This window comes from Glandiceps talaboti, chromosome 6 (genome assembly GCF_964340395.1).
Source record: "Glandiceps talaboti chromosome 6, keGlaTala1.1, whole genome shotgun sequence".
In the NCBI taxonomy this organism is placed as follows: Eukaryota; Metazoa; Hemichordata; class Enteropneusta; family Spengelidae; genus Glandiceps; species Glandiceps talaboti.
Window position 1 is genome coordinate 10405602 of NC_135554.1, and position 10242 is coordinate 10415843.

Below are 10242 nucleotides of genomic sequence, written 5' to 3' on the forward strand. Positions count from 1 at the left end.
ATATATATATATATATATATATATATATATATATATATATATATATATATATATATATATATATATATATATATTATTATAAATATATAAACGTTAAGCAAAAATATACCAAAATAAGTGCTTGCTTCCGGTATCATGACGTCAGAATATAGGGTAGCTAGGTCAAAGTTTTATCTATTTAATTATTTGGTTAGTTGAGGAATTGCTTTAGCCAAATGACGCTATACTTCTCGGTCACAATACTTCTGTCATGATTTGATGAGTTGTGATAAAAGTAAATGAAGACAATCGTACGTGAAGTAGACGAAAACAATATGTACACTGTATTGTATAAATTCAACGTGCATGTTTTAAAGATTTTAGAAAAGAATTGAAGGAAAGTTTGACAAGAAAATTTACTCGGAAATGGCATTAAAGTCTGGTAATTTTACCTTTTTGAATGTATAACAAATTAGGGTTGGCGGCATAGACTGGGCTCGGTCTCTTTAGCACAACTGAACTGTACATGATATGATGATTCAAATTAGGGCTAAAATATGTATTTTTGGACAACAATCTTTAATTTCAAAACTACTGAGCAGATTGGCCAGATTTTGTTTGTTTTTCATTTTTTTGTGCTGGACATTACTCCCACTGATATTCTGTTATGAAGATAAATACACAAACACACATAATGCTATAGAGATCCATTCAGAGACACGGTTGAGTGATACAGCCTACCCATCATAATGGGTAGTATTGACATTGAGATTATTGTTACGTACTAAATAAAAGGCTCACAGCTTGGCAATCTAAATTCTTTGAATCTTTCTTTTCAAATAACATGTGATCTTATTGTTTCCATTACAGTATTTTACATATTACTAAACAAATTATCCCTTCAAAGAAATATTCGGAGGTGATCGAAAATCACGATATTGTCACGTCATACCTAATCAAGTCAATACAACTAAGTGTGCTTTGCTATAGAGACTCAATGAAAATGAAAATGAAAATCTAAAGTATAGCATATCAATAAGTTAATGTCCAACATTCTCAGCAGCAAATGGTAATTGGAAGTGAGAACGTCATTTAGGAGACTTTCTACCTGGGCAAGAACCCCATGCGTATGTTGCTATAGTACATAGTAATAGCATTTGCATAAATGGCGTGACTATGTTCCGACTATCACTACCGTCGCTTCTACAGTACTAATAATGGAAATAATATATCGCTTCTCATACCCCTGTGACATTGCTTGCAAATCCATAGTATATAGAATACTGGGTTCCAGTTGTCAGTGGAGCATTGAAGTAACCAGCATATACAACACCATCTCCTATTATAAAAGTCAGTGGCAAGTCTTCAAGTGGAATAGATGCAGTGATGTAGTAAGGTACATTACTATTGTTATAACTGGACAGGTGGCCAGGATCTATCTCACGTTTCTTTCTCCTTGCAGACGGCTCATCGTATTCAACAATTATTATGTAGTCACTGACCAACAATAAAAAAGGAACATTTTTGACGTATTTGAAAACTAAAATTAAAGTTGTTATTGGTATGCTGTAAACGGTTTCCTTTATAATGCACTGTACAAAATCAACCCTCTTGCGTTTAGGTGTAGCGAACGTGACGTGAATCACCATTTACATAGAAAACACGTTTTGCTTTTAAGCTGCATTTCCTTGTTGATCACATACAGGTAATCCACTCAGCTCTGTACGGGTTTGGCAAAGAAAGCATTGTATATTGTTATACAAGAAACGAACGTAGAAACATATACATTGTTGTCACAATTGTTCCTTTCAGATAATAATATTCTCTAATTTCAATATTAGTATTACAGCTCAGCGTTTTCCTAGTAGTCTTGACATTGAACAAGAACTCTTGATATTTAGTTATGCAGGCATGTATACTTACAAAGATGACTCCATTGATAAGGTATCATGTTTTGAAAGCTGAGGCAGTATAACTCCAGCAGTTGATTCAGTGATATTTCTGGGCTTTAATTGGTCTTCTGATGCAGAAAGAACTTGTGAGACTTCAACTGAAATAAAAAATTGTTCATATATAATTTTAATATTTTCTATTTTGATGACAATACTATGTGTACACCACAATACAATACAATGCTATGTTTAATGTACACCACAATACAATACTATGTTTAATGTACACCACAATACAATACAATACTATGTTTAATGTACACCACAATACAATACTATGTTTAATGTACACCACGATACAATACTGTTTGATGTACAATCACAATACAATACTATGTTTAATGTACACCACAATACAATACTATATTTAATGTAAACCACAATACAATACTATGTTTAATGTACACCACACCACAATACAATACAATGCTATGTTTAATGTACACCACAATACAATACTATGTTTAATGTACTATACAATGACAAGACTATGTTTAATGTACACCACAATACAATACTATGTTTAATGTACAACGACAATACAATACTATGTTTAATGTACACCACAATACAATACTATGTTTAATGTACACCACAATATAATACTATGTTTAATGTACACCACAATACAATACTATGTTTAATGTACACCACAATACAATACTATGTTGATATGTTTAATGTACACCACAATGAAATACTATGTTTAAGGTACTGCATTTGTTATAATAAACGTTGATGTTTTGTATTTACTGCTACCCCTCCCAGTAACATTAACACTGCATAATCTATAATGTATCATTTGGGACACTCTGGGCACTAATCGTTTTCGATTTACCCTAAGACAATTGTACAGTAGCAGAGGAGTCCTTTCACTGTTGGTTTGTATTGGCGATAGGGTACATGCCTGGGACGTTATACATTACAAAAAAAACATATTTCCTGGCCTTTTTAGGGCACTAGTACACGCCATAGTACCCCTCATGCTGCTATGTAGCATTTATTTCCCTCGACGTTCAGCCTCAGGGCATAGTTGCACAACAAGCATTGAGTTATTTAGCCAGGCACTAGTGTATACTGGTATTCTTTTAAAAGGTGTCGTCATGGTGTTTCATATCTCATCTCATGACAATGTTGATTATGATGTCATAGTTTCTTTATTATGTATTATGTTTAAATACTTTATATATGCATACTGACATAATACAATTCGTAAGAGTGGCATATTCTTATAGTTATGCAACAACAGCCCCAGCCTTATGTGCAGTCCAAATGCTGACATAACCATAAATATGGACAAACATTTTAATTTGCAAGAAAGGTGTGTCATGAACCAAAAGTGTCATGACTAATCTCTCCTAATATATATATATATATATATATATATATATATATATATATATATATATATATATATATATATATATATATATATATATATATAATTGACTGGATGTAGATAAAACCACATAAAAGTGCTCAATACGGGTAGTAGAGCGAATTATAAACAGGTTTTGAAAATTTGAACCAAATTATATGCTATAGACCCTACAGAACTGTTTCGTGAGGTGCGTAGTCCTCACTCATCAGGGGTAGAATGGAATATAGTATCTGCGTTTCCTTACCGTTAAATTCTATTATTCTAATGTTCCTAACAGGGAATATCTACCTAGTAACATAGCGTATTTGCATAGTTAATTGTTCTGCAATAATGATTTATGTCTATGCCTACACGACGACACAAGTTCATTCCGTTTATTTAGAGTGCAACGATGAGGTTGACAAATTATAATATACTTTTCAGTTATGCAGAGATTACATCTCTGACTGGAGCTGTTGTACGGTCGCGCGCGTGCGATAATTTTCCATGTGATGTCGTAATCAATTTCTTTATCCTTAAGAAACCATACATACTTACTTAGTTCTGTTGAGTTTCTTAACAAATTGTTGCGGAATGAAGCTGTGTGGTTCCAGTACCGTGTCTTGAACTCGTTTTCAGTAAGTCCGACATACGTTTCTCGGATATTGGTGTCTTTACGCTGAACTATTGCCTGGTATACCACGCTCTTTTGTAAACATTTCCCGTCCAGGGGACATGTGTCCTTCACGCGACAGTTACATAACTTAGTATTCTCGTTTTTACAGCCGTTCTGGGTAGACAGTTGTGTTTTATTGTGGTTGTCGATGAGACGTTTAGTATTAGTTACACAACTGTAATTAATTTAATTGTATTACGATTGAAGATTGTCCTGAGGTTGTTCCCTTGTGGAAAGCACTTGTCTACCAGGGCAAGAAATTTTTTACCAATATTAGTGGAGACACTAACTGGGTTATACCATAAAATATTATTCCGTGGCCTATTTTTCCTAACCATCAGCGAAGACCTCTTAAACAAGGCTCTTGATTTCGCTTCGGCATACGATACAATAACTGATGAAGAAAGAAATATTGTTATACAATCGAAAAATTCCCTCCTTACACATAATCAACAACAATGGCAAAAGAAACACCACCGTCCTTTCGACGTCGCTATGGGAAGCTACGACGGGGCAGAAACTTGCGAACTAGTCGGCTGCCTTTTACTATCCAAACTTCAAACCGTTTACGGAATAAAGGTCGGACTATACAGAGACGACGGATTAGCCGTTACCGACACAACACCTAAGGACACTGAGAGGATCAAGAAAGAGATTTGCTATATATTTAAGGAGTATGGGCTGAACTTCCTCGACGTTACATTTAACCTCGCCGAGAAAACCTACAGCCCATATACAAAACCGAACGCAACCTTGCAATATGTCCATCGTGAGAGCAACCATCCCTCTAATATTATTAAAAACATACCAGCGGGGGTAAATAGACGACTGTCATCTATATCATCAGATAAGCAGTCATTCGATCAAGCCGCACCTCAGTACCAGAAAGCATTACACGAAAACGGATATAAATACAAACTTGAATATAAGCCCCCCCCCCCCCCCCCGCAACTATAGGTAGGAAAAATAGGCCACGGAATAATATTTTATGGTATAACCCACCCTTTAGCAAGAGTGTCTCCACTAATATTGGTAAAAAATTTCTTGCCCTGGTAGACAAGTGCTTTCCACAAGGGAACAACCTCAGGAAAATCTTCAATCGTAATACAATTAAAATTAGTTACAGTTGTGTAACTAATACTAAACGTCTCATCGACAACCACAATAAAACACAACTGTCTACCCAGAACGGCTGTAAAAACGAGAATACTAAGTTATGTAACTGTCGCGTGAAGGACACATGTCTCCTGGACGGGAAATGTTTACAAAAGAGCGTGGTATACCAGGCAACAGTTCAGCGTAAAGACACCAATATCCGCGAAACGTATGTCGGACTTACTAAAAACGAGTTCAAGACACGGTACAGGAACCACACAGCTTCATTCCGCAACAATTTGTTAAGAAACTCAACAGAACTAAGTAAGTATGTATGGTTTCTTAAGGATAAAGAAATTGATTACGACATCACATGGAAAATTATCGCACGCGCGCGACCGTACAACAGCTCCGTCAGAGATGTAATCTCTGCATAACTGAAAAGTATATTATAATTTGTCAACCTCATCGTTGCACTCTAAATAAACGGCATGAACTTGTGTCGTCGTATAGGCATAGACATAAATCATTATTGCAGAACAATTAACTATGCAAATACGCTATGTTACTAGGTAGATATTCCCTGTTAGGAACATTAGAATTATAGAATTTAACGGTAAGGAAACGCAGATACTATATTCCATTCTACCCCTGATGAGTGAGGACTACGCACCTCACGGAACAGTTCTGTAGGGTCTATAGCATATAATTTGGTTCAAATTTTCAAAACCTGTATATATATATATATATATATATATATATATATATATATATATATATATATATATATATATATATATATATATATATGTGTGTGTGTGTTGGCGGACCGTGTACATAGTGCAACTTGTTTTTACAAGGTGAACATAATTCCCAAAACAAACCGAGTGGTTACATGCCTTGGTAATTATGAATACATTTTGTAATTATAAATTATGTTTTAGTCATATATGTGCAATACCTTACTATTTCTCTTACCTGTAAATGTGGTGCGAGCAGTCAGATCAGTGGTTTCTCCAAACCCCTTTAAAGTTCGTGCTTTCACTTGTATTTTATATTTTGTTCCTTCAGCAAGATGTTTGAGTATATGAGTGTTTATCTTTCCAGAAAGACTGACCGCATTTGGTCCCTTCGGCCCTGAAAACCTCCCAAATACTGAGTGGACGGCAGTATATGTCAACTGAAAAAGTGATGATTTGGACATGCTAGGTCGTTATTGGCAGTGACGGAACATTGTATAGATAAGTTATATTTCGATTGGGGCCTTTTGGTGTGCTTTATGTCTAAATTAGAAAATACAGTCCACAGTGTTATAAGCTTTGGCTTTCGTTCGCTCCCAGATATTTCCACCGAGTGTTTATAAAAGACACTCTCCCTCAAATATTAACCTCTATGTGTCTAATGTATGAAATAAATGCATTTGTCTGTTTCACTTGTTCCTATTACATTGTCCAAGATCTTTGTTTTAAATGGTCACACTTAGATACTACCTATTATACCCCATTCAGGCCAAGTTGTTGTCTTTGAACAGAAAATATGGATTATATACCCTGGTTATGACAAACCGTGTCTACGTCACTGGTTTTGATATGAGTCAAAACGTTACAACTCGCCACTACTTTTCCCGATCTTTCATAAAATATGGTTCAGGAATTAGAATTATATTATTCCTCAATATTGTCCTTCATTCAACTGGAAAATACTCGTGACCTAGGGTTTGTCACTACTCGTCTAGCAACTCATAGTAACAAGGCACCAGTGGTCACTCGTATTTTCCATAGCTGAACAGAGAAAATTATTGGTGAATAACATATGTGTCTGAAATAAACAAGAAAAAGCTCGCTGTTTTTTGATAATTGATATTGAATTTTCCTCTTGTGTCGACACATGAAGAGTCTCTATGTAGTTTTTTTTTAGTTTATATGCAGTAAATATGGATTTTAACTACAAATATAAACGAATTTTAAAAGTATTTGACATTAACAAATAATAAACAACTAAAGACTTCACTTGGAGTATATTACATGATAACTCACCATATATTCTTCAATATCTCCACTAAATACAGCAGGGTCTTTCCATGCTAACTCTAGGCTATTATCGGTAGTTTTCCGGACTTCAAAATATTCAGGTTTACCTGGGACTTAATAAGAAAAAAAACCATTTTATTTTATTCTATGAATACTAAACGTATACCATTTACCAGTCACAGTAAAGCTTAAGTTTATTAAAATAAATTAGCAGGAACCTATAATAAATTATCTTTAGTTTTAGACAAACGACCATAAGAATTCAAAATGTAAAATAGAATTCAGTAATAAATGCAGTTATCATGCAGAAGGTATGGAAAATCCATTTGTGGTCATATGTGTTCCGTTCTCAGGTGCTTGAAGTTATTTATTTTATCTAATCTTACTCTTTTCAGTCGTCCGCATAGTGATTTCGTCACTGAATTCTCCAAGCCCAGCTCCCGTAGATGCCCCTACCTACGCAAAGAATTAATATTATAAATAAGTTAATATTTTTCAATAAATACCCAAGAAAGAATGTAAAGAAAACATGCTTTCTCAATGAAACATGAACGGATTAATTTGGGGTTTAAAGAGGTTAGACCAATGTCCAGCAGTAGCTTACATAAAACAATAATGGTATGCTATGTTCTCGGTTATTTGCTATAAAAAAATATTTGATTATTTCCTATATTGGAGGTGTCATATCTTCAGCACAAACAAAACTTGATGTGTTTAATAGTAAGGTAAACGCTAGTGGAGTAATATGTTGGGTGTATGTGACCATGAGAATAACCTCATCAATTCAATATAGTTGAAACACACAGAAAAACTGTAATGTTTGTAAACGGTAATTTAAGCCAAGATATATTGCATTACTCACTCGGAAAAGTGTTTTACATTTTAAGTTCAATTGAATTCTACACTTTGGAATTTTAAAACTACACTCATAGTCCTCTGGGATTTGATCTATTTCTTGTAAGCATATCGCTAAACAAGTGCAACTTAACGGGGAAATATAATAAGTGTTCACCATTTCCTTACCTGAATACTATAATTCGCCTTGTATACAAGACCGGTTATGAGGTAGGAATTAAAATACTGCAGCTCATCTGATACAGTTATCTTTGTAGTGTTATTATCCTTAGAGTAAGTGATGACATAATAACGTAGCACACCATTCAATATCTCAGGAATAAACCAGTTAACTCGTATGGAATGCACAGCAGCAATTAATGATACATTCCTTGGTTTGGTGGGCACTGTTAAAAAATGACGATAAAACAATCAAATTAATTGTAAGACAAAAATACATATTTGTAAACATTTTATAAATATACAATTTACATACACATACAAATATATATATATATATATATATATATATATATATATATATATATATATGTGTGTGTGTGTGTGTGTGTGTGTGTGTGTGTGTGTACATGTATTTTGTACACGTACGTACCTATGTATGTATGTATGTATGTATGTATGTATGTATGTATGTATGTATGTATGTATGTATGTAATGAATAATTTGCATAATTAATGATTCTTGGTAATTAGGCTATATCTTACGACTGCATACTTCAATTTCAATACAATTCAGTACATACATTAACCATAACAAATTGTGTATATCCTATAAAGTTAGTTGATGTACCTTACAGTGTTAATGAATAATTTGCATAATTAATGATTTTCGGTAATTAGGCTATATCTTTAGACTGCATACTTCAATTTCAATACAATTTAGTACATACGTTAACCATAACAAAGTGGATATGTCCTATAAAATCTTTTATATAGCTTAGTTTTAATGAAAAATTTGCATAATTAACGATTTTAGGTAACTAGTTGTATCTTAAAAATGCAAGCTTCAAATTTCATATAATATGATACGTACATCAACCATAATAATACGCACCTGTCCTATGAAGTTTGTTGCTACAACTTTTTCCTTTAATGAGTATTTTGAATAATGAACGATAGTCAGTAATTAAGTAGTATCATACAATCTTACATACATTAACCTAATAAAGCACGCTTGTCCAAAAAACAAAGCCTGTTACCATAGTTTTTTTAGTTTAATGAGTTATTTGCATAATTAGTGATTCCTTTACGGGAGGTATCCAGTTTAAATCTGGTTGAGTTATGCATTACACGTTGATTTTTAAGCCAGTCAGTCCAATTGACATATATCGAGAAACAAGGTCACATGGATATGTCTCATATGTTAATATAAGTCACCTTTGTGTCATATTTGAATGAAATTGGACAGTGTTAGCCTGAGAAATAACATTATATAGCCAGAAACATGCACGGATTGACACTAGGACATCATACACTATTAGAGATTGATTGCATGAAGCATGTGTTATATTTTCCCCATTTCAGTCAATAGCTTTTAAAACATGTCTTCATCGAAGACATACTCCCCAACATTACAACTCAGTAATTCATGTTCTGATTGTTTAATGACAAGTATAATCAGTAATTGACGAAGGCATAAAACAATGACATGTCCACATTGGAACTATTTTAGGTGATATTGCCAGATTTGCTTAAAATAAGACCAAGCATGTAGACTGTGATCATTTTCGGTTATTTGACCTTGGAGACAGAGGTTAAGGTCAAACGCCAAGACAAATCTACCCACACCTTTTCCAATGTGATTCATTAGGATTTGACGTTGCTATGATTGTGCAATGTTCAATACATCTATGGCACATAGTTTCATACTTTATGCATGATGCCTCAATTTCAAAATTTCATAAGTATGTGTATATTCACCATCACACAAAGTCATCTTTGTCATAAATGTGTCTTTGCTTCCCTCTCCCCTTGGTCCTGGTCTCTTGACAGTCACTGTGAAATCATAACTAGTTGACCACTGTAATCCAGAAATGGTTGTACTGTAACTTGTGTTACTAGGGTCTACTACGTTGATATCTTGATGCAATGTCCAGTTGATATATGCCGTTTCTTTATAATACACCCTGTAAAGGTCTACTGGTCCATCACCAATGTCAGTTGATTCATTCCATTTCTGCCAGGTAATAGTTGCTTGAGTAGCTTTAACCCTCACAGTTATAGCATTGGTTGATGCAAATCTCGGTAGTTCTATAGAAAGACAGTTATTATATAAATCATATTAGTGCTTGCGCG

The 10242-nt window shown here is 34.0% G+C and overlaps 1 protein-coding gene across 1 annotated transcript in view; it reads right to left on the bottom strand.

Moving 5' to 3' along the window:
- LOC144436302 (receptor-type tyrosine-protein phosphatase mu-like) overlaps positions 1-10242 on the bottom strand; it is a 142264-nt gene that overhangs the window by 15356 nt on the left and 116666 nt on the right. Inside the window, exons 11-17 of the mRNA XM_078125054.1 lie at positions 9868-10197; positions 8116-8333; positions 7479-7548; positions 7099-7205; positions 6041-6242; positions 1903-2029; positions 1224-1476 (exon numbers count right to left, since the gene is read on the bottom strand). Coding sequence (XP_077981180.1) covers positions 1224-1476; positions 1903-2029; positions 6041-6242; positions 7099-7205; positions 7479-7548; positions 8116-8333; positions 9868-10197 — 1307 coding nt within the window. The remainder of the gene's footprint in view (positions 1-1223; positions 1477-1902; positions 2030-6040; positions 6243-7098; positions 7206-7478; positions 7549-8115; positions 8334-9867; positions 10198-10242) is intronic.